Source organism: Agelaius phoeniceus, chromosome 1, assembly GCF_051311805.1.
Source record: "Agelaius phoeniceus isolate bAgePho1 chromosome 1, bAgePho1.hap1, whole genome shotgun sequence".
In the NCBI taxonomy this organism is placed as follows: Eukaryota; Metazoa; Chordata; class Aves; order Passeriformes; family Icteridae; genus Agelaius; species Agelaius phoeniceus.
Window position 1 is genome coordinate 51,602,998 of NC_135265.1, and position 26,388 is coordinate 51,629,385.

At 35.8% G+C, this 26,388-nt stretch overlaps 1 protein-coding gene across 1 annotated transcript in view; it reads right to left on the bottom strand.

Annotated features, from left to right (window-relative positions):
- The window catches only part of CNTNAP2 (contactin associated protein 2), a 1,030,166-nt gene that overhangs the window by 682,077 nt on the left and 321,701 nt on the right, over positions 1-26,388 (bottom strand). The window contains exon 3 of the mRNA XM_054654380.2: positions 3,005-3,198. Within this exon, the coding sequence (XP_054510355.2) occupies positions 3,005-3,198 (194 nt within the window). The remainder of the gene's footprint in view (positions 1-3,004; positions 3,199-26,388) is intronic.

Genomic DNA, 26,388 nt, shown 5'->3' on the forward strand with positions numbered 1-26,388 from the left:
CCAATTCATCTATTTAGCTTTATTTCCCTTTGTTTCTCACATCACATCCTCTGTGTCAACTGATATCATAACTACTTTAGTCTTAAATATTGTTGAACTTTGCACTTCTCTTTTACTCATTTAATTTGCTTTTGCATTTAATTTTAAATTTACTGTTGTCAAAAAACAATGACATTCTGTCATAGGGATGATGGAAGAGAGTTTTTAAACAAAGGCTGCAGAGTGTATTTCTCTAGTGGATAAATCTCTTAAAAGATACAAATGCAAAGGTAAAGAATAAATTCTTTCTAAAAAGATTTTTAAGGGCAGCAGAATCATGAGATTTTTAAGATCATCACAGTCATTTCAGTCAGGAAGAATCTGATTTTATGAATTTAAAGTGCCTATGATAAATGCTTGGCTTATGTAGTCTAGTCTGGTCCTAACAGCTACCACTGCTTTTAATTTCTTGTACAAATTGACACTAGATGGAAGATTAGCACAGATTTTCCATCCATTCTGTTTTCACATCAGGAAAGTCTGTCTCCTTGTAACACTACCACAACAATAGGACCACATAATTTCTCCATGCACCTCCCCTGTTTTGGGAACATATTAAGATGAATATTCATTAATAACAAATAAATAGTGTTTCCAAGATAAAACCAAAGCTGAGACACCATTTAACCACCAAAGCAATACTATTTTAGGCAAACTAGAGTTAGAGTCAAGAACTGTGGCATTTTTATTTTTTGGTAACAGCCCACTTTTACTCTTAAAAGAAAGCAGAGATAAGGTGGCATTTATTTTTTAATCTACTTTACTAATATTGGATAAAAATTTTAGGACATGAACAATAGCAGTACTGCAGCAACCAGCTTGCTAATATATATCCAAAGACAGCATTCCAAATAAAAGCAGCAGACCTGCATGGCTCATCACACTCTTTTGCAAGTGATGTCAATGATCAATAACAGACCCATAGAATTCCCCTAAATCCACCAAGCATGCATAAGTGCTAATAAAGAGAAAAAGGAAATGTTCTTGCAAGAAGGAGCTATCAATGTTTTTATATTAAGTGACAGTATAAGAATAAAGACTTGCTACAAAGCCCTCACTTGGAAAGCTGGTCTGCTTTGAAAACAAGCAATCACAGCTGTGACTAAATCAACCAAACTAGGCATCACCAAAATTTATTAAGAACATATTTTTCCTCAGCCTAAATATTCTGCTTTATATATTATTCACTCAGCCAGCTGCAAAGCTCTCTCCCATTCTTGGTGATTTCAACAGTAGTGGTTGGAGAAGTTTTTATATATTTAAAGTAGGAATATAAAAATATTTATAGCATTTAGTGTTTACGGTAAGTGGTCTTAAAAGAGAGTTTTTTATATTCATCAAGCTAAGCATAAGTTGTCCCCTACCCTGATGAATCATATTCATATCCAGCTTCTAAGAAATCTAAACAAAATTCAATATTTTTTATCTTCAAGGTTGTCCACCTCCCCAGCTTTAAATTTTCCTTCTTTCAGAAACCTATCTGGCACATGGAAGAGATTTTTTCAATAAATCAATACTGTAATAAAAAATGACTGTTTCTACACTCTCCACATATTAACTGAGTTTCTCTTATACAGAAAAAAATCATTCACCTTATGGTCTATATTTGACATTAATTTTTAGTAACAGACCTTAATAAAAGAAGCACCTGGCAAAAACATGAATCTAAAATATCACTGTGTTAAATCTTGTCTGCTTTTACATAATAGCTAATCACTTAATTTGGTTTCAGAAAGAATAATAACATTTTTCTGCTTTCAAAGTATACTTTTGAGAAAGAATACCATCTGAAAGAAATGCTATGAGTATAAGCATGTTAAGTAATAGCTATCATTTTTTTGTCAGCAAAATGGAAGGCTAGTGTTTTCAGCAAGAATGAAATTAGCAGTTTATCCACGGAAAAAAATGTAAAAACAAAGCCAAATTATATGCTTTTTCCTAAAATGCTTATAGCATAAATACCCATTGTCATGGTTTAACCCCAGCCAACAGCTAAGCACCACACAGCTGTTCACTCACTCCCCCATGGTGGCATGAGGGAGAGAACAGGACAAGTGAGAAAACTCATGGGTTGAGATACAGCCAGTTTCATAGGTAAAGCAAAAGCCACACTCAAGCAAAGTCATAAAGGAACTCCTCCACCACTTCCCATGGGCAGGCAGCTGTCTGGCCAGCCCAAGGAAAACAGGACTCCATCACATGTAACGGTGACTTGGGACAACAAATATCATCACTCTAAATATGCCCTCTTCCTCCTTCCCCCAGAATTACATGCTGAGCGTGACTCCTTGTGGTAAGGGATATCCCAGTGGTCAGCTGGAGTCAGCTGTCCTGCCTGTGCCCCCCTCACAGTTTCTTGTGCACCCACACAAGAAACTTGCTGCAGAAGGGTGAGAAGTAGAAAAGGCCTTCAGACTGTACAAGCACTGCTCAGCAGTAAAGAAAACATCCCTGAATTAGCAATGCTCTTCCCAGCACAAATCCAAAACACATCCCCATATTAGCTAGTGAAGAAAATGCTCTCCATCCCAGCTAAAACAAACACATCCCTGTAGCACCTACATGGAAAATACTACATACATGATAAAATTGCTCTCCAGCACATATACACACAAAGAAAAATTACCTTCCAAAATTTTAACAGAAGAATTTTCAAAACCACTATTTTATCTCACTCCACAAAAACAGTTAAAAGGAAAGAGGAGGCAAAGCATGAGACCCATTAGGCAATACCAGCAACCAAAAAAAATTTGCATATTCTGCTAAATACTGTCATCTCAAAATGGGTTCCCTAATCTGCGGATAGCCCTCCTGACAGCAGCATTCTAAATAACTGTGTTTTGAGCAAAGCTCTGTTCTGTCCTGATATAAACACTGAAGAGATCTACAAGTCATAGAACTCCAAAAAAACCACTGACCATATTATCATTACAGCACACACCTCCATTTCATAGCAATTACTTACCCAGATGTTTCCATCTTGGTGGTACGGTTTCCAGTTTCTCCCTGTATCGCTGTAGAGCATCCGATATTGAGTGACCCAGTCGGAGCTGCTGTACCTGCCTTGGGTTGCAATAGCACTGATCTGCTTCCTATTCCCAAAATCCACCTGCAGCCATTGGTAATGATCACTGTCTGATGGAGACCAACCTCCTGCACCTGTTGTGAAGAAGCAGAAGGGAGATGTAGATCTCAGGCAGTTGCTTTGATGGGAACTCGTTGTGAGGATGCTGATTGCTGGAAGTCAGCCCAGCTGAGAGGAATAGAATATCAAAAAAACCCAAACTTTAGCACAGGCTTTAAGTACATAAAATGTATTGCCCTAATCAAACTTTTTAGATAATTATAATAATTTAATGGGATGCCTGCTAATCAATCAATGCCTTTATAATGATTTAATTACAGTTTATTACCTTTTGCCAAATTATAATTTTTCAAGGGTTGACCAATTTTCCATGAATTCTTTTGCCAGAGGAAATCAATAAAAATTTTTGGATTTTCTATGCCTTTTCAATAACATTCCAAGTTGAAATGGAGATAAAAAGTGAGGAAATAAGAGCAAGTTTTCTGCTTCTTTATGTTTCTCTACAGAGCAAAAACTGAAAGACCTACCAGAAGAATTGAGAAAGGAGCAGGTACTGCAGGACTAGATTCAGTTTTGATCTGCTGGATGTACAAGCTGTCACAGATTACATTGGCAGATGCCCTACACAAGTGTTATTGCTCTTTATGGGTCTATGAATTAACTTGACAGTGATACCATTAATATTCTTCTCAGCCACTAGACTACATTAAACTGTTCTAAATAAAAAAGGCCAGTGATGCATAGATCAATGTAGTATTGAGACATTAATGCAATTTCTTATTCTGAAATAAAAATATTTAGGAGAAATCTGTATTAGGATTCTTCAGAGAATAATAAAATTTCTCAGACAGTTATTATAATGATATAGCTATTATAATGATAAGCATTAGAAAATAAATGAAATAAAAAAAGCTCATCTATCAAAATAGGGAAAAAGTGGAGAATCATTCTCTTTATAATCATAACAGACATTAATACACAGAAAACAAAATGTTTACAGACTTGATGTGATTTACAGGGGTTTTATTTTGCTTTTAGCTTTGAACAAAATAAATGTCTTGGCACACCATCAAATCATGTAGTCTAGTCCATGGGCCTATTTTTATTGCTTTTAATTTCACTTATAGTCTTCAACTGATGTCACAAGCCTTGCCTGCTTGCCAAACAAGCAACGTTGCTATACTGCATCTTATATGCTCCCATCATTAGGCGGCAGCATTGCCTCAGTCTTAGACAACCCTAAAACTCATTCAGCTGCTACAGGTGCTAATGTTTGCAGGTCATTGGACATTTTAATGTCATCATATCAACAAGATGATCTGATGCCTTATGTGGTTGAGTTTCATTGTAATTAAAAGTGTAGCACTACACCAATGACAACTAATTTGTTAAAATTCTCAAGATTTACAACAGATGCATTCTCCCTCCTCTACCCAGGAAAATAAACTGGATACTTTAGCTGTAGGGAATAGTTAAATGCTATTTAAAACAAATAAACCCCCAAAACCACCCTTTCTGAAAAGTACTTGCAGGAAAAATATTCCCACACATTCCCAAATACCAACTATATCTAGTTTTGCAGAGACTGATCATTCAAAACAGAATGCAGCTTCTTCATAACTGCTGTGCATGGAGATTGGAAGAGTTAGCTCTACATACTTATTGTAATAGCAGAGATGATATCTTCTCTCCCTATCCTAATATCCTCATTAATCTGACATATCTGTGATTGATTGCATGCAAAAGATAATAAGTTGGCACTGTACAAAAGCCATCTTGGTAAAAAAACCCTTTTGTGGCTACCAAAGAAAAATAAGGTTCAAATGTTAGCATTTTAAAATTTTTTATGAAAGATGAAGTTAAACAGTCAAGCATTAAAATTTACTTCATCAATGCAATTGTTGAAAAAGTGTGACATACTACAATCCTATGAAGGTTAAAATTGATATTATGGTTTTTACCATAATGCAGGAGATTTAAATTAAACCAGAAGATTTTTTTAAGCACATGTAAAGGAAAAGACTTTGAAGCATAAAAATAAATAATTTCCTTATTTAGTACATTCATATTATTTAGACAAGACTTTGGCCTTCTGTAATTGATAAACAGTCATTGTAAATTTCAAGTAGTTTTTAAAGAATCTTCACCTACAAATCCTTTGAAAAATTTGTAAAATTTAAGTGCTAACATTCTTTCCTCTGTTGTTTTTTATGTAAGAAGAGTTAGAAAGCATTTTTTACATCATGCTTAAGAAAAGTTAAAGAGATGTGACAATAGTCATATCTAGGCCATGAGATGGAAACACTAGTTTTGCAAGACAGACTGCCCTATAACCATTTCTCCCAAGCAAGAGACAAGACTTTTAGTCAATGTTGCAAAGAGCAGCAAACAATATTATCCTCTATCTCAGTTTCAGATTTGCCTTCTGGCTTTTCCAAGCAAGTAAAGAAATATATAGTCGAAAGGATGAAGGATAAACACGCTGTGTTAAAGCTGAATGTGCTGCTGAGCAGATCAGCGTGGCAAAGGAATGGTGGTCACTCTGTGCAGGCAGGGCAGCCATCAGCCACTCATCAGAAGCAGCCTGTGAGCATCAATTAAATTTGTCCTCTTCCACTTTGATTCACCGAGCTCTGTAATTTGGGGGAGATGACTACTTTGTTAATTTTGTTGCTGATGCAAGTAACCTTTAGTGGTTTGAGGATCCTTTTTTCTCCTACTAAATATTTATTTTCAGGTACACGATATAAATAAGTTATGAAAATATTGGCTTACGTACAAATTTCCCCACTGTGAAAACTTGAAAACACCCTGAATTCACTGGAAGAATTTAAATACATTTGTATCTCCATTCAATCTAAGTAGATACAAAAATCTCACATCCCCATAAATGTGCGCATGCTCACAGTTCTTCATATCATTTAAATTTTTTTCTTCATATCATTAAATATTTTGCTGAATAAACCCCTGCTTTTTCATCGGAATTCAGAATTTGGTTTCATATTAGATTGGGAATAGAAGAATTACTGATAATTACATATTTTGCCTTTTTGAAGGAGTGAGGAATTTGGAAATCAAACCTAATTTCCACAATATGGCATTATTTTTGAAATAAACAGAACTTTGTGGCCAGCACATTATGAAAGAATAATGAATTATCTTTAGGGAAGGAGCAAAATAACAGCATATTAGTAGATTACAGGGAACATTACGTCATACTGAAACTAGAGTAGTGTATTAAAATTGCTGAATAACTGCTATTCAGAGTTATTATTCACACCTTGGTGTAAACTGTTCATTCTTAAAAGTTATTTGCTATATCCTGAATTTTATTACATTTATTATTTTTACTTTTTATTATGGCAGAAAAATAGGCACTGGATAAATGTTTTTTTCCTACAATGCTCCCTTTATTTCATGAACTGTCTTTTAACAACAAATAGCACAATATGGAATGAAATCAATAAACTTACAAATTAGAAGGAGATTAGAACTAAAAAATTGTTTTAAAGATACTAAACACATGCATATAATGCAATTTACCTTCCTTAAAACGTAAGGAGTATTTATGGAGCTTTTAGGTAATAATGGTTCAATAAATTCAATAGCAAAAAACATCTGCTTCCTATTTTTTATTTTTATGCTGTTCCAGAATTTAATGTGATTAAACATATTCACGCAATCAGCAGTCAAAATATTTGACCCAGTGACATGAACCACGTGAGTCAAGAGATACTCTGCTTTATGCCACACAGCACTCTACACCACACACAGGGCAACTCATTTAAACTTGAGCAAGAATGACTGTACATGAACTTTTGTCAATAGGGAACTCCAAGTTTCAGCAACAGTAAAGTCAGCACTGACCATGTGGCCCAAATATCCCCGAGCATCCAAGAACCTTTCCTATGCATAAAAGCCGATAAGTTTAATCAGCACAGCCAGCCAGAGCATACTGCTGGTAAAAGGCAGCTATGAAAGATTTCATAAAGCTTTATTTTCAAAACAAGTCATTACATCTGCTCCTACTGCAGACTGACCAAACTACTGAAACAAAGACATGACATGCAGAAGACATAAAACTATATTCAAAATGCTAAGAACTTGTAAAAGTGGAAATTGTTAATGATTTTGCACCAAATAAAAATGATTGCTAACGAACAGTATTAGCTTCATTACTAATGAAGTTGAAGCTCAAAGGTTTACATTTTTTAAGTTATGAATATTCCAACATATTTCCTGTTTTTATTGCATTTTATTCCACAAGTTTTTTCTGTGGAACAGAAAGCAGCAGGAAAAATAGGTTTTTTTCTGAATGACACATGCACAATATATTTCAAGGAGTATAAAGAATTTAAGTCAATGTGGGCCTATTTTTTCATATATAATTTCTTCCTTTTAATTAATTACACATTTCCGCTCCCTATTCAAAGTTGAGGAGTGAGTTACCTCCTATTCAGTGCACACAAAGACAGCCAACAAGATGAGTTAGCCTTACTTTCTTATAGTTCCCCACAATGAATTGTCAGTAAACAGCAAAGCTGGGGTACGCTCACAGATTTTATACTTTTATCCAAACTGTCATAGGATCTGTCTGAGTTTACAGATCTATAAGAAGGGGGACACTGATGATTTTGGAAAATCTCTTCTGTTTCACTTAGAAATCATTCTTTTGAAAATTTGGGACTTTCATTTCCATTCATGATGAAAACTGGAAACATTAATTTGCATAACAAGAATCCATTCTTGTTTTAGTCTCACTTGTTCATCACGCCTTACTTCAAATAACAAAATTAAAAATGCCAGTACTGCAGCAAGTCTAGTGTTTTACTCTTTCCAAATCAGTAATAAAAAAGTTTCAATGACATGAATAAAAAAAGAAGAGGATCCTTAGTCAGAAATTTAATTAGAAAGCAAATTATAGATGTAAGATGTAGGTTTTGGGGTAGTTACAATTCAGGGGATTATTTTATTTAATCATAGAACAATTCTATAGCCTTTCATCAAGGAAAAAAAAATAGGCCTTTTTAATAATTATGTAGCCTGAAACATTCCTAGAGCTTGAATCATCTTATTTTTATGGTAAAACCACAACATAATCTTTCAATGAGAAATAGCACTTTCTAGGTCACTGCTATAGCATGAAATCAATACTGTTTGACACCTTGCTATTTTCCAAGACATTGCTTGTCATTCTGCTACATAAAAGATAAACCAAGACAAAAAAGAAATCTTTGAAATATTGAGATCATTCATTTACTGAACTTCAGAGAAAATATGGGCAGCCATTTTCTACAGTACCTGGAAGACGATATAAGAGACCCAAACTCCTAAATAGGATAAATCCACCTGCACTCTTTGTCACTATTGTAGTTAAGCAGGACATCAATGGAGGTTTTCATTTTTGCCTTGTCTTCCTCTGTCCATTTTATAATAGATAAAGACATTACACAGAGAAAATTAAATGCTTCCAGCTGTGACACCCCCAACAAAGGAAGGATGAGGAACTATTGGAATAAGTCCAGAGGAAGTCACAAGATGCTCTAAGGGCTGGAGCACATCTCCCATAAAGACAGGCTGAGAAAGTTGGGATTGTTCAGCCTTGAAAAGAGATGGCTTTGGGATGAACTAATTGTAGTCTTCCAGTGCCTGAAGGGAGTATACAAGAAAGATGGAAAGACTTTTTCCTAAGGGTGTGTAGTGACAGGACAAGGGGTAATGGCTTCAAACTGAGAGAGAGTAGACTTATGTTAAGACATCAGGAAAAATTCTTTACTGTGAGGCTGGTGAGACACTGCAACAAGTTACCCAGAGAGGCTGTGGATGCTCCATTCCTGGCAGTGTTCAAGGTCAGGTGGAAGAGGTCTTTCTGGTCTGGTAGAAGGTATTGAAACTACATGATCTTTAAGGTCCCTTCCAGTCCTGGAACACTACAGTGGATCTAGTCACACTGGGAAAAGTTATGCTTTTACAGAAATCTTGCATGATTACAGACTTTACATTTCAAGCTGCTTTGAGGGAAGGTCACATTTACCATGTACTTGGTAGAGTCCTCCAACAAAGACACTTCTGGCCTGTTACAGGGCTTCACTTCTAATCGAAACAATCTTTTCCTTATACTGGCATGGACAAACATTTATTTCTTTATCATAAACAGCATGCATTTGTTTATTTCTTGTATCCATCTGCTGTTCTGGCTAAATTTGGATTTATAATCCATTCCCTATCTTCAGGGTAGGGATTTTCTTTTGCATTTTTGAAACGCTCTTCTTCTTAGCACATAACAGCAGGGATGCATTTGCAGACGAGACCATGCAAAACATCGATGATGGGCAAATAATGAACATGCAGCTTCAAGAGAAGCAAAAGTTGATATTTAGAACATAAAAAAGTACTGAGACAGTAGCAGCATGAGAGAAGAGAACAAAAATGACAACTAGATATCTTCTTCTCTAGAATTCACTATTAGAATTTATCCCAAATCAAACCATATTTACTAGAAACTGGCAAATGACACCCAACCTTTGACCTACTTCTCCATGAGTTAAAACAGCTTTCTAGAAGGGTGGAAAAAATTAGGAGACAGTAAGCTCTGAATCTCTAAGTTTAGCATAAAATACATCTAATTAAGACTCATTTTGCAGGGGTAAAACATAGGAAAGATCCAATAATCATTCCTTAAATTTGCCTGCCTTATTAGCAGCTGAAAGATGCAAGCCTATAAAGGGAGTATGGTTTTCAGCTTTTAGACTATGTAAAACAACTATTTTTATTCTATTTCCATGGAGGAGAATAAGGATCAGCCCTTATTCACTGTAGCAGATATTTATTGAACAATGTTAGACTAATCTTAGAAGACTTGCCTTCTAGTAAAAAAGTAGACAGGGTCCGTATATGTAAAAAAATCCCCTAATTATGTTTCTTAAAATTATTTCATTTTCATTTAAAAACATGAAAGTTAAAAGTAGAAATAACCCAAGGGATAACAGTAGTTATCAGGATACAGTCCACACAGATCTTTTTAAAAAGAACATTAAAATCAGTATATTATTTTTTAAATCCCAATAGATCTTTCTTACAGTAAATGCAATTAAAATAAATCCCTTGATGTAGTGTCTGCTTCTTAATACCCACTGCTTCCTAGTATATCTTAACTGAGCACACACCACATATGAGGGAATGAACAGTCAATCTGCCCTAAGGAGCAGTGGTGATATCTAACAAAAAATTGATGCAAAAGAGATCTCATTGTTGTCATTCACAGTTGTCTCAAAGACTCAAAGTAGGGGGAAAAAAGTCAGAAACCTAAGGAGTCTCATATCCTGAATTCACTGTTGGGGAACAAACACTTTGCAGCTTTGGTTATTTTAATGAACACATCACTTTAAACTGTGCCTTTCCCATCTGTTCTGCTTTCTAATTACATATGCAAAAAAAAGCTCATTCACAACTGCATCCTAATGGAATCTTAAACAAAACTGGGGCAAGATTTAAATATTCTGTGCACATCATCTGTGTTCAAGGCATCAAGCAGCTTCTTCTCCATGAGGCGTTTTCTTGTGTTTTGGGCAGAAAGTTGAGGCAAGGCAACGGATCACTGCACCCCAGCATGCAAATCCCTTGCATACAAAATAACCATAGTGGCACACAAAAGATGAGGTGGAGAGTAGAGAGATCTCCCTTTCCTCACGTCACCTTTGCAAGCACCATGACACAAATCTCTCCTTGTATGTTTATGCATTGCAGCACTGGGGTTTTCCTGACAACTCAGGTCATACCCCCAGCAAGAACTAGCAAGTGTGCAGTTAATGGAGAACAAATACTACCTCTGCAGTGTCTGTGCTGAGCTATTGAGCCCTGATTAGTAGATTGTTATCCAAGATTTTAATGATGGCCAGATCACAAATAGTAACTGACCTTGATTGAATAGCATACACATCACTTTAAAATACAAATACAAGCTCAATACGACGGTTTCTTGCATCTGCTGTGATCATTCCTTCGTCGAGATGCCAGAAAAAGAGGAATTAAGGTATTCCAGCACCTGATTTATAACATTTCAATAGCAATGAGATGCCTAAACACTTTAGTCGCTTAAGTCATCTCCTGTTCCCATTAGTTGAGCCCACAAATTGATGGAAGCCAAAGCTGAATTACTCAAAGTTATATCATGGTGTTCTAGCTTATCTTGATTAATATTTTTCCCTCAAATGATTGCACATGAAAAATGATTAAATGATGCAATTCTGGCTTACATATCTTGTTCTGTGACAAGTCTTCAGCCATAAAAGATAAAAGCTGAACCTCCAGTCTTACAGATACTTGCTGTGTGAGATCCTATAAGGAACATAGTTTCTGCTTCAGTATATACCAATGTTCCTGTGATGTGCAAACAACACTAGAGAAATGCTCTCTGTAAACAAGTAGAAGCCTCACTGTCTGTTTTCTATCTGTGTTTTTTAACTGCAAATCTCCTGGTCTGTGTCTCCAACAAAAAAAAAAAATCTCCCTTGTAATGCCTTGCTCATGATGTACTCCCTCCAGCTCTTTCAGGCCCTTAAAGAGTCTTAGCCCAGCAAGTAGAAAAAAAACCAAACTACCTGGGCTCCAGACATTAAATAAAGTTCTGAAGTCCAGCTCCCTTAATGATTGTCAACAGTCAAACTTTGCTGGCTGCTACTGATGTTTGCAACACCCACTTGGGCTCAGCTCCTGGGCTGCTACAGAATCTGAAGACTGCACACTTATTCCTCTGTTATTTTTACATTTATACCAGTTTGTTTTTTGTAGCGCTGTTGGTGTGGCTTGGGATTTTTAGTTTGCTGGTTTTTATAAGGTTCTTCTTCTGAGATTGGCAAGAAAAAATCCATTCAGGAATATATTCAGGCTGAAGACTCTTCCCTAGTGTTTCCTATCCAGGCTAAACCTGATTTTCCTCTATACACTTTTCCATCTGCTCAAAATTTCAAACCTGAATTCCCATTTTACAGGAATTTATGAGAAGCTGGTCTCAACCCAAATGGTGGTGATTTCTCAAAGATCAAAGTTGTCAATAAAGCAGTCTGAAATATTCTTTCCTTCTTGAGTGGCAAAATCACTGTGCATTTTGATAATTTTCCACAAAAAGTTATAAGTGAAGCTAATGAATTTTCATAAAGAGGAACAAAATTATTGAAAGTAAAAAGTTAAATCAGCCATTACAACTGAAATTTTCTGAATAGCCAGAAATAGTTTTGTGAGCATTTTCCATGTGCAAATTTCCTAGAAAATTAACAGTTAGAGGGAGATATACTGTTCTCTTATTTGTGTCAATGTGGTATTGACCCAATCCTGAGCAAAGGACAGGACTCATCCTTATCTGCCTCATTGCTTAGACACTGTTTCCAAGTGCTTCAGCAAATCATACCTTGCTCAAGATACCACAGGAGCTCTGATAGCACCAGTGCCATGCATGAATATAAGCTACCACTGCTCAATCTGTCCTAGTACATGCATTTAATTCTGCCATTCTTTCAGTAAGCAGGAGCACAGAATGGTGAAATATTGAGAGATGACTTTTGAAATCCAATATACAGATGATTCAAGGCATTTGTGGCATTTTCTGTTTTAGCAAAGTTAAAAGATAATTACATTTTTGTTTGATGCATCTATTGCAAGGAGTACCCGAAATCCTTATCCTTTCTCTTCATTAAGAAAATATATTCTATTTTTAAAAATTACTCTGTACTGCATCCATTTTGGTGATGAAAGCTCATATTATGCCTTTTATTTTGCTAATAGCAAAACATTTATTGATATCATATGCAGAGTTGCAACAACATCAGAGGAACAATTTTCTTCTTTATTTTAATTTGCAAAATAATATGCTCATTTTGAGATAGAACTATACTACAGTAGAATTCAACTTTTTAGGGCAGCAACTTGCCTGAAGTCTATGGTAAACTACTAATAAACAATGAGGATTCCCTAATGAGTTTATACTCCTTGAAGCCAAAACATAGCACTGTATACAAAAATCATTATAATCATGTGAGACTATATGAGGGGGAAAAAAAGTCAGCAAAAAATTTATAACACTAATAAAAGTATCAGTGCTCTTATCAGTGGCATCAAATGTTAATTTACTCTCATGGGATTAACTAATCTGATACATTTTAGACACTAATCAGGGTAAGAAATTCTGCTAGGATTTTTATTCAATATAAATTAATGAGAACTCAAAGTTCATTCAGCAGAGCATTTTAAAAATTACACTATAATAAATTAAGAGCCCCAAATGCACACTCCAACCCTTCTTTTTTAAATTTTAACCCACAGAAGGGACGAGAATATGGAAATGTTGGCTTTACAGTAGGAGGGTTCAACATACATATTCTGGGGGGGGGATTCAAAGCAGGATTTAACTTCAGGTGTCCCTGAACATTCCCACTTCTCCCCCTGCCTCCTTTATCCCTCTAACACTCTTAGGAAGATGTGGCTCCCTAGGCAGAAATTAATCTCTCTGCAGCTTCCACACTCTTCATTTAAGCTCTTCAGGCTACAGATTAAAATGCTTGTTCTGAATGTGTTTTTTTCCAACACTGTCCGTCAAGACTCAACACTGCTGAGAAGAAAAAGGAACTTTTGCATGTTTGGACTAACTGAATGTACCCACTCCCCCAATAAAAGGACAAAAATCCCACCACCTCAAACAGCTAGACTGCAGATTGGACCTAAGTAATTTCTGTTGGTACCAAGCAGCAGTTGACTGATTAAGAAACAGCCACAGCTACAAAAACAGTATTCAAGACAGAAGCTATCTAACTTGGCAGAAGCAATGCCCAGGCATGAAAAGACCTAATTGAGGATAAAAATAACTTTAGTTTGTGTGCATGTAAGCTGCTGTAACACATTATTCGCCTCACAAAGATGACTGAGAAAATAAACAGCACTCTAAAACTTTCTGAGGAATACTGTATTGCTAAAGTTAGTAATTTCTCCTACTTTACCATAAATGCACCACCCAGGGTTCCATCCCCACGGAGCTTGCTGCTCTGACCTTACAGAAGTTACATCATTTTCTTCTTGAACAAAGCTCATATTTTTCCTGAAACAAGCAAGTCTTCCTAACAGTCTTCAAGAAAATTTCCATCTGCTGAGCCTGGACAAGGAAAGAGTACTACAGCTTAAACTAGATTGTCCAGGAACGTCCATGCAACTGTAAGAAAGTTTTTTCATGCTCTCCTGATTCACTTTAATATTGAAGAAAGCCACTTATCACAGACAGTTAGTGTTTCTCTGCTTCCAGTTACATGGATATTATTCCTACTGAAGACAGAGGGATTTTCCTTATGGCAGAAGCCCAGGAAATAAGTATGCAGTAAGAGCTTCTAAGCACTAAAGTAGGTAAATCATTACTTCTGTAAAAATTGAATCCTATGATTATTGTGCTATAAAAATGTTACACAGGCAAAACCATATGGTTTAAGAAGAGAAAGCAAGATATGATAATTCTCTCTATTATGGTTAGAATACAGATTTAAATACAGGTTTTTTGAAAAGAATGAAAGAGAAAAATATGTGCTATTAATTGTGGGTTTAAAAGTATCTTATCCCAATGTTTAGCTCCTGATTTGGCAATGCTAATTAAGCATCAAAAAAATCAGAGTCAAGATTTAGTCAATACTTATGAAGACACTACAACTAGTTTTCTCTTTTATTTTTTATCACTACAATGAATTTATTTTTTCTTATTACTAGAAGCAAAGTATCATTTGGAGAACAGAAGTTTTATTTGCCATAGATTTTACAAAGCAAATTTGTAAACAAATGCTACTCCAGTAAAAAAGTGTATGTCTGTAACATATATGAATTTGATCTATCAAAATGTATAATATATCATGAAGTTATTCCTGACACACTCCAGAAAACTGTGTGTGCTGCATCCCACTGTACCTCCCTTCCAGCAGGTGTCAGAGATGAAAGTTTTGCATGAGAATGAAGGTACCCAACCTGGAACTGTTCTTAATTTGTTCAAAGAATATGGCACCCACTTTCTCATTCTAATTTTGTGGATTGTAATACATTCCTGCCAAAATTTTGCTCCTCACCGGCTTCTCCTTGGACCCTGACACATAATGTCTCAATGACAGGCACAGCTCTACTTTCCCAGTCTGGGTGTATTTGTGTGCATCACTCAAGAGTTATCTCTTTGCTCTGTTTTTCTCCTCCTGATGTCTCCTATTTTTGCAGCTTTTGTTTTCCAACCCCAGACACCACTTTCCCATTCAAGTGGGAGTCAAAATTTTCCTGTGCTACCCTAAACTCAATTGAGGAGACCAAAAAGGGAGGGAACTGGAGTATTCATCCTGTGAGAAGACACTGAATGACCAGGCCTTGTTCAGCCTAGAAAAGAGATGAGATGAGGAAATATCATACGATCTAACTGTCTTACACAGGCTAAGGTATTTAACATTATTAAGATCATAAAGGCAGGGCCTTACTTTCCTATTCTTCTTAAATCTTTCCTATTCTCCTTAAATAAAAACTTCTAATTTACAGGGGCTTGAATCTTTCCTGAAATTCTGTTGCTAAATTTGCAAAGCTAGGTAATATTTCTGCTCTAGAAAACAACTCAGTAATAAATTGTTGCGATTTTGCACACTTGCTTTTTTTATTTACCTTTACAAAAAATTCTCTGTATTGCATAATCATCACTAGTAACTAGTATCTACATCAGGATAATACATTGATTTTCCATATGAGATTGACCTCTGCTTAGTCATTCTATCACTTTATATAATATTTCTTTAAAATTTTTCATGCTGGGAAATCTTACTGCCATAGAAGTGGACTTCTTCAATTTTCATATTTTCCTGCCTGATATCTCATGGTAAACAATCTTCACTTTTTTTCTGAATAGGTACTTTTAAGTAGTAATAGGGTTGCCCTTAAAATCCCCAAAAATACATAAAAACCCCCATGAGCTCCTGGAGACTGAGAAACATACAGTGAATTTCTTTAATACATTCTCAAAAAGAAGTAGAAATGAGCACAAAAAGAGCAGAAAATCAGAACATTGTCTTTCCAACTCTTGTCCTGTAAAGGAAGTTATGGATTTAAAGAAGAAAAATTCTAGTATGTTAAAAGCAAAGTTTATCACAAAACATTTACCAATAGTTAAACAATGAAGTCAGTGTTGGGACTAGAAAATGTCCCATCATGTCCCAAATGGGACTAGAAAATATGTCATATTCCTTTGGCTGTCATTTCTTGCATAAGTACAAAAATACAAAAATAAGAGCTGGTTCAGCTTGCCCTATAACAGATGGAACACAGTCTTGCTATCTTTATCAATATTCTGCTACAAGGTCTAAAATTCTGAGTATTGTGCTTACAGCTCATTGTATTGAGTAGTGTCAGTATCTGCACAATGACCTTGGAGGAGACACAAGTGCATCTTGTGGAACCAGACAATGAGATCAGCATCATGCAAGATCAAGTGTGGGGTTTACAAACTTGGTTAAAAATCTGAAAGCCAAGATAACTGATTTAATAGTCTTCATCAAAGATCCAGAAGAAGAATCATACTTGATTCTTAATCAACAAAACAATGTGAAGTATTCTGGACACAATATTCCTCAGGGTCTAAGGTTTCTACCCATCTTTATTTCCAGACTTCAAGTTCTCAGTTACATCTCTCCTGGCACAATGCATGTTTGGATCCAGGCTACATTTTAACATTCCAAGCTCTCATTATAAATATCCTTGAATCCAGAGTAACTGAAACAGTTTTAGTTGCCACCAGTTTTCTCCTGCTTTGTACAACTTTGCCTGAAAAATTCATGTTTAAGGCTAGCATTGTCACACACCATGGAAAATGATCTAAAACAGTAGCTTGTGTCATGTCAACATCCCTGGAGCTACACTCATCTGCTGAAGGATTACATGCAAGTCAGAACATATTGTGTTGCACTCTATCATGCCAAATCTGCAGTGACAAGTTTCTTCAACACTAAAGCTGAGTTTCTGAAGTGACAAGCCTCAGGAATTGAGCATCTGCAAAATCTCCATGTACATTCCAGAATTCCAAAAACACAACAATTTTTATTAAACGGGTTTTAATCAGGCTGGTGATCACTGCACACTGTCACAAACTTAACAATTCTTCTGCCACAGCCATCAGCTTCTTAATGTGTTAGAACCTTTTAAAAAGTTTTTTGGTGATCTGTACCTTTATGATGTGATGTCACTTTCCATTAGCCATGAATAACTGTTGATGTAATTTGAGGTCATGGAAATGGCTGTGACCCAGAAGGTACCAGTATTGCAATAGATTAAACATGTCCTTTTTGGTGAAGTTCAATTACCACCCAGCATCAAATGCAAACAATCTGCTAAAATCTTCTCACCTGTGAAAGAATCCTTTCCATGTGGCAAGCTTTGTGAGAAAGTGGAAGTCCTTGAGCTCCTCATCCAGAGAAGGGATTTTGTATTTTCTATCTAAAAAGCACAAGTGTCTTTATACACCTTCCCTATCCCCACCCATATCCAAATTTATTTTGCTATTAAACTGAATTACTGGGCAGTTCCGGGGGTTTTAATTGACTGTGTCAAATCACCAACAAAGACCAAAAAAAGTTCATGAAAAAAATCCTTCTTTTTATAGGGAGATAATTGTTATAAAAGGTTAGCTTTATCATTTGGAGTTTACCTCTTTTATTTGGCATGAGCTCTTTCAAAGGAATTCTTAGATAAATTGGTGAACTTCATTTTACAGCTTTATCTATCTGGCAAAGGAAATTTGATGCTCAGATGCTCAACTCTATATTGTCGAAGCACATTATATACTTTCAAGCAAACATAGTTAAAAAGAACAATATAAACCCTCTGGGAATAAAAAGAAATCAAATGCAGACATGGTACATTAGCTTAATAAAATCCAAGAAAGACATTTATGAACTCTCTGGCCTGAGGGTCCCTTTAGGAACAAACACAAATGATCCTGTTTTTTACATAATCTTCCTTCACTAGCACTATCTGCAGTGCAACATATCCTTTCAATTTCAAGCAGACAGTGCTGTGACAGCTACACTTTAAAGAGTGTCCTAATTTGTTGAGAGCAGTTTTCTCAATTAGCTCTGTAGCCACTGCATATCAATGTAGCTTTGTTTGAGCAGACCTGAATGCATGTTATTCCTACCTGATGTTTTCCATGTAAATTCTAAGGAAAAAAGACTGACACTGTCTCCATTAACATTGAGAACACAGTGGGATTTCTGTTCTACACTTGCCTGGAAAATTAATGAAATTTAGGGGTTCAGTTTTCTAATATACATTTACAAATCTATCTTTTCTCCTCTTTCCAATTTCATATAATCCTCTACAGTTTAGCTCATTCCTATTCAATTTGCCAGAACACTTAAAAAATTTTTCATCTTTAAAATCTTTAGTTTTCCTTTGTGTGGAGTAGGAAGTGGGAGGATATTTTAAATATAATTTTGTCAGAAAGTTGCATATACTAATTATTTAAAACTCTGTCAATATTTACTAATACTACTACTATTAATCAATATCAAAACTAAATCTAGGCATAATTGTTTGAATCAAGTCTTTTATAGACTCCACATTCAATGCATTTGAAAATATTTTCTTTGGTTGGTACTGTTGGTAGTTTAAAATCATCCATAAAAGCAGCCTATATTATATTTCCAGTTATTTTCCATATCTCCAGTATAACCATTATATTTTAAATTATGCTCTCAGCATCTTTTAGGACACTATTATGGGTTTTGTAGATTTCTGTATTATAAGATAGAATTAACAGCATTTTTCTGATACACAAGGAGGAAGCAGTATACCACCTCTGCTGGGCAAAGGCTTTCTGAAAAATACTAAGAACGAGCTCCCAATGTTATGAAAAAATAATGCCTATATTTAATTGAAAATTTTGGAAATAAACCAGTCAATTTTAAACTGTTATAGATAATAAAGTACATAATTAAATTGATTTCTGTATATACATTCTAGGACCTTGATAGAAGGCTGAAATCTCAGAATGCTTTCTGTTACTCTGATCAGAAGCATCCTGTTCCTTAGCTGTAATGTTTAGACCTCTTTAAAGTTCTTAGGGCAAATTTGCAAGATAAAAGCCATGATTACAGCCTTCAATTTACCTGCCTGTAATGTGATATATGGTAACTCTGAAATACTTGTAAGCACTTTTATAGCTAAGCATTCAGCTGTGTTTCATGAGGCATGTTAGACTATGGAGACAAATCTATTTTTGCTGTTATGCACTAGCTAAAAAAGTGGCAACCTTCTAAACAAGAAAAAAAAAAGCTTGTCATTGACAAAGGCCTTAAAATGAGAAAAACTTCTCTTTTCAGGGAACAGAAGATGGTGAGAAAAGGGGACAGCTCTTTTCAGGTGACGAGAAATTATATGGCTTAACGATTCTGATAACACCCAATATTCTTGTCAAACCAAAGCATTATTTTATGTTGTTTTCTTATCTCTGCTATCTTAGGAATTTGTTTGTAATTTTTACTTCATAATCCAAATTCTTTTTTTTCAATAACCTCTGGACCTATGCCAATAGGTTAAATCAATTTATTTTGAGGTCTCTCCTGCCTTTTTTCTTATTTGCCATCAACTTCTCCTGTTCTTTTAAACTTCCTTGCCTTTGTAGATGAGTCTGAGAGGCTGAAAGTGTTGCAATCATCCATAAAATTGGATAAGCCTGTAGATTTCCCCAGCAAACCCTGTCATTGTGACTCCAGCCTCATGGAGGGACCAGCTGTAAGGGAGCAAGCTAAGAGCACAGGAATTGCCATATCACACCCAATGAGCTGGTAAACTAGCAGCTTTTTCTCAAAGGGTGCCCTTAACCGCCTATTTATAAGCAAGGTGCTCCAGCCTTTGCTCAAACTGCAGAAAAGACATTCCCTGGGAATGGCTCAACACCATTCCTTAATTAAAATCTAGTGGAAACCTGAGAAACGAAATGTTGAAAAATAATTTTTGCCAATAGCTACCCAGTTTTTGGTGTCTCTGCTTTGATCTCCAGGTATAGAACTTCTTTCCAGATGCTTTTGGACATGGCTCACTGAACAGCCATTGCTGGTCAATGTGTTGGTTACTGCCTTGGCTGAATTACACATTATTTGCTGTTTCAAGGTAAGGAAAAAGCTAAAGCATATCACCACTGTGCTTCACATCATATATTCCATGCATAATATACAGAATTTGGTTTTGCCTAGAAACTAGAAGTTTATTAAAGCACCTTTCAGAGGTTGCTCATGATAATTAGACTTGTAATTAACAGCTTCTCTGATCTCTCAAAACCTTATATTTTTTAAACTTAGCATTCAACTTTTTCTTTTTGATAGCTGAGCACCACTTTAGCCCAATTTAGAAACTAGTTAATCACAATTATAAAAGAAAGAACATCTCCCTCTCCTTGGAAAAAAAAATCACACCTGGAAACTAATATGTATAAGAAACAATCACCTCAATGTATTCAAAATTTGTTATGGGGGATGTTGCTGACCAGCTTCGACAGTCAGCAAATCAAATATTCCCGCACTGACTTTTGTTGGGAATTTTATTCTCTACCATAGAAAAGAGACAACTTCTTGAAACTGAGGAAAGCCAACTAGTTCAAGTACCATTTCCCACTATATATATTAAACATTTCTGCTTGTTTATTAAAGGAAAAATCCAGTTTCTAACATGTTCCACATTCTGCAGAATGTCAGCTGAAGTCATCTCAGTACAGCACTGTGCAATATCCAAGCTCTCCATCTCAGCCAAAGCACACTCTCCTGTTTCACTAAGTAATAATTCTGTTTACTTATCTTTTTACATTCCCCAATGTAGGAATGTATCTTTTTACATTCCTCAATTCCTATTATTCCTTCAAAATTAAGTCATCATAATATCATCCAGTCTATACTAGCAAAACCAAGGAAGACAGGATACCTATAAGATAGCTTATTCCTGATCTAGAAATATTATGTTATTATAGACATGATCAAGTGCCTGTTTTTAAATACCAGAGGACCCTTTGATCCTTACAAAAATCAAATAATTTCTGACAACTTTCTTAACTAAAGCAAAATTAGCTCACTAATGGGAGTTGAGTTTCTAAAAGCCCAGCAGGAATGCTAAATTTGATGGTAGTCAATACAGAAAAGCAAAGACATCTAAAAGACAACTTCTCAAAAAGCAGATTTCAAGCAAGCTAGCTTTTAATTCTTTTTCCCCATTGCTTATCACATTATGCAGACCCATGATTCACAGCAGAGACAATTTATCTAACATTGAGTCACTTGGAAAATTGACCATTCAAACGAATTTTGTAATAAAGAACATAAGTCTGTCCTAAAAGAAATAAAAATCTGTCCTAGAAGCAGTCAGAAAAGTTTAGGCCTCTGAAAGAAATTAGTTCATTGATGATATTCATTTGTTTCTTAGCTGGCTGACAAACTCCCAAAGATGTTCAATATAGAACAATATTTTCCTATGTGAGCTATAAACCAGAGCCAAAAATGGATTATTTCAGAAGACAAAAGCCAGTGCAGATAGCAGGAGGAAAGTGATAAATTGCGATTAACATTTTTTTCTGAGCATTGCTTGGGTCCTTAGCTGAACTCCAGCACAACAAATCTTCACACAGAGAACAATACAGAAAGTATAATTTTATTTAATCTATAGCTATATCCATGTCTATGTGGTGTTTAAGACTGGGTGTGGCAATTAGTGCCATGTTCTAGTTGACAAGGTAGTCCTGGGTCATAGGTTGGACTTGATGACATCAAACAACTTTTGAAACCTAGTTGATTTTGTGATTGTCAGGTGACTATAACACTACAATTACATCAACTAAATGTTGGTGTAATTAAGAAATTATTTAGCTATGCTGGCACAAATATAAGTGAGAAAAAACAAAGAGAAACCACCAGCACCTCTATGTCATGAGACTGGATGCTAAGCCAGACTCTTCCAGATCCAGAGATATTTTTTGTGACTTGTGTAGTAACTTATATACAGAAAAACAAGTATTAATGTTCCATCTCTAACTGTGTAGCTCAGATTTTCTTGCGAATAATCTCATTGTGAAAGCTGAAACATGAATAATAGCTGCACTCTCCCATCTGCAACAAATAGCCTCATTTTATCACATTATTTCTTTTCTCTCTTTCAGCATATAACTGTAGTGGGAGGTTATAATGGTAGCCAAATAGCTCCCATTTCTACCAGCACTTATGCTTGTTTATGACTTATTTGGGAAAAGCAATGCTCTGGCTCAAATGCTCAGAGCAGCAATCTATCAGTTGCACTACACCCATCTGTGTAAGGCAAACCTGTGTTTTGTGTGCAGGAGAGGGTGAAACACTCATAGCATCTGGCAGGAGACACTGACCTTGGGAAAAGCTGACAGTGCATCCTCTGTACACTCACTACACATCTTTGCCTTCATTCCAGAGCTCTGTACTTACACAGCTCTGCATATAAGTCTGAAGTTTCTGTAGAAAAAACCAAGTCTAGGATATCTAGTCTCTACTGCTTTTAAGTATACCTCATCTGCCAATAGAGGTTGGCCAAGTTTTCCTATATTGAGATTTTGGAGTTTTTTAATCCTGCATGTTCCCACTGTTCTGTGCAAGCAAAGTAGCCCCAGTGTCTGAAGAGCATGAAGTTTTCCAATTTGCTTGTTCCGTGTGCCAACTCTCGTGTAGACAAATTCCTTGTGAGGCATTGGTTTCAAGGGGCATCCAGCTGAACTCTAATATGCCTTTATGCATTTTTCAGACAAATCTCCATTTTTATTAAGTCATCAGTTTAATTCTATATACAATCACAGAATAGTTTGGATTGGAAGGGATCTTAAAGATCATAGAATTCCCAAGCTTCTTGTCAGGTTCAGGGACACTTTCCACTGCTCATTGCTCCATCCAGCCTGGCCTTACACACTTCCAGGGATGGGGCATTTGCAACTTCTCTGGGGAACCATTCCCATTCTGTTCCATTCCCTCAACACCTTCACAGTAACAAATTTTTCCTTAATATACAATATAAACATCCTTTCTTTCAGTTTAGAGACATTTCCCCTCTGTTCTGTCATTATGTACTCTTGTAAAAAGTCCCTCTCTGCCCTTCTTGTAGGCTCCCTTCAGGTACTGGAAGGTTGCTATAGGGTGTCCTCAAAACCACTTTTTCAAGTTTAATTTCCAGTTTGGCTTAAATCATGGCAGTATGTGACCATGTTCACAGGGGCTCTTGGATGAGGCAAGAGAATGCTGACTCCATGTTCAGAAGGCTTGATTTATTATTTTATGAAATATATATATTACATTATAACTATACTAAAAAGAAAAATAGAAGGAAAGGTTTCCTCAGCAGGCTAGCTAAGAATAGAATGGAAAAGAATGATAACAAAGGCAGCTGGCTCGGACAGAGAGTCCAAGCTATCTGGTCTGTGGTTGGCCATTAATTGTAAACATTCAAGATGGCCCAATCACAGACACACCCAATGCATTCCACAGCAGCAGACAACCATTGTTTACATTTTGTTTCTGAGGCCTCAGCTTCTCAGAAGGGAAAAATCCTAAAGAAAAGGATTTTCACAAAAGATGTCTGCGACAACAGTATTCTAAGTAGAGAAGGAGAGCTCATCAGGTCTCCATTTTCAAGATGAAGCCAATAAGAACACCAAAAGAAATTTCTGAAATATTTACTTAATGTACCAATGCTGTTTGAGAAACTGTCAAATTAAACTCTCAAAGTAGTTGAAAGCTCAGACTTTGGCTACTCTGAGGATAAACAGCCAGAGCAGCACTGGTACCCTAAGGATATGGGAAAAGTGTATTTGTATATATGGGTTCAGCCCGGCTCTCTGAGAGACTGCCCCCTCTCTGCCACCAGCACAGCCACCTTTCTGCCAAACCCAGCTGCCCATTAGCATCAGAAACAATTAAGGAAATAAGCTGATTTTTTTCTGAAAAAATCTAGCTGCTCAGTAAAGTCAGGATGATCTGCTGTCCCCATCCCTCTTCCCTGAGGAAGCTGCCCATTTGCCTTATGTCTCCTGCTGAGCTTGGAACTGCTGCCTGTTCAAATGATTGCTGTAAGAAAAAATGTATAAAGTTGGAGAGCACAGTGTTATTTTTTTCCTCCTCTCCATCTACATGTGTATGAAATAAGCCAATTAGATATTCTGAACACTTTAATTAACAAATTAGTTATGAACTGGAAAAAACGGTCATGCTTTCTGTATTCATCAGGCTATGGTAAATTAACATAAGCTAATGATGCCTTTTTTTAATGCAATTACTTGAGCTTCACTCTCTACAGACTTTGTTTCTTGGATTGGAAAAGGCTGATGTCTTTCCTTTCTAAACTTATTTTTTCAATGCATGAGTCTGTCCTGGATATACACTGTCACTTTTCTTTCCTCTTTGTGATGCTTCTTTTTCCTGCACCTTCACAAAATTCACTACCCTTTTGCAATGAATGTTTTAATGTTTTTTTTTTCAGAGGAATGAGCTAGTACAAATATTTTTATTTGTCTTTTTAAAGAACTCCTTCTACATCTAATAGGTATTTATGAAAAATATTTCATTAGGCCAAATTGTTAAAGCACAGAAAACAACTTCTGACATCAACACGGTTGCCTTCAAAAGGGGGATATAAATGTTTGTGGAGCTGAGGTGGGTTGTGGGTTGCATTACAAATCAAAGTGGGGTGCATAACTATTTAGTTTGAAGGTGAAGAATAAACAAAACTGATTATATGGTAGGATGTGAAGCAGATAAAGACAGAGAAAATTTTACATCTTTTTTTGATGCAAAAAAATGAACTGAACCCAAATTTTTTATCAATTTTAAAAGAAAAAAACAAAAACAAACCCAGAGATGGAAGTTAATGCTACACAAAAAAATTATTACACAGGTAACAGTGCTCCTAAAGGAGTTATGTCTTGAAATGAATTTTAAAAAATTTAAAAACACAAACAAAATCAAAACCTAAAAACCCTCAAACCACACAGACCTCCCCCAATAAAACACTTCAGTTGCTTGTATTCTCTCTAAAGCATTCCAGAAATATTGTTTATACTGTGTGCAACACAAATAATGCTATGGCACAGACAAACCTGCTTTTTGGGGTCTGTTTATAAGTCAATGGACAGAGGCTTATCTTTTTCAACCATAAGTAACTTTCCATATTTTTAAATGGATAAGAAATTATTTAATAAATAAGGGCTATCAATTCGTCCTGATTCTGAAAACCTAGCTTGATCTACACTGTTCACGAGATGGTTTTAGCAAACATACTGAAGTGGACTGTAAAACTTGTGTTTCTCTAAAGCACATATTTACAGAAAGAGAACTGCAGTTCATTTACTTTTTAAAAGGCAGCCATATTTTAGTGATTTAGCTCAGCAAGAGCTCTCTTACAGACATACAAAAGCTAAGTGGTTAATACTACTCCCATGATTTTACCAGTTCTCTTATGCTACTCTGTTCATTACTCTCAGGATCTTGTCTACTTAGAAAAGATAACATATGCTCTAACCTGGATAGTGAAAACTTCCAAACCACTGGCAACTCCATAACTTTTTCCTAAGAGGGGTTTAGTCAAATTACAATGAGTTGTGTTGTGTATTCTTAGGTATTCTTAGGTAGCCCAAAATCCCAAAATTGTTGTTGTTGTCAACACAAGGAGATTGCAGTATTTAAAGTGTTGATCTACAGTGTGCATGCTAACTGTTCATTTGGACAAATGTTAGCTCAGAGGGAGCACCTCCTTCCTTCAAGATTCATACCCAAACTAAATTCCTGGCAAGTGCTGTGAAGGCACAAGCCCAGACTGCTCACACAATCCAGGCTGGTGCTAACTGCCCCTTCCACACTGACCATCCCAAAAGGAAAACTACATAAAATCCATCTCATATTCCATTATATAATAGTAACAAGGAATTGGAGAAGTAGTGATATTAATTATAGTATTGGAGACTTTAAAAGTGAAGGTAAAAAGAGCCTTTTTAAAATTTATTTTAGTAGAACCATTGCCATAGATCCGATTGACTTACTGGAAATGATCTGGGGAATAAAAGAGCCATATCCCATTATAGATAAATTCTTGCATCTTCCATACAGAAGGCAGAATTTAAGACTCCATTGAGAAAGAAAAAAAAAAACAAAACAAAACAAAAAAAAAACCTGTCACAATTACACCTATGCCAACACTTAAAATTTCTGATGCTTATTTTATAGTCACAT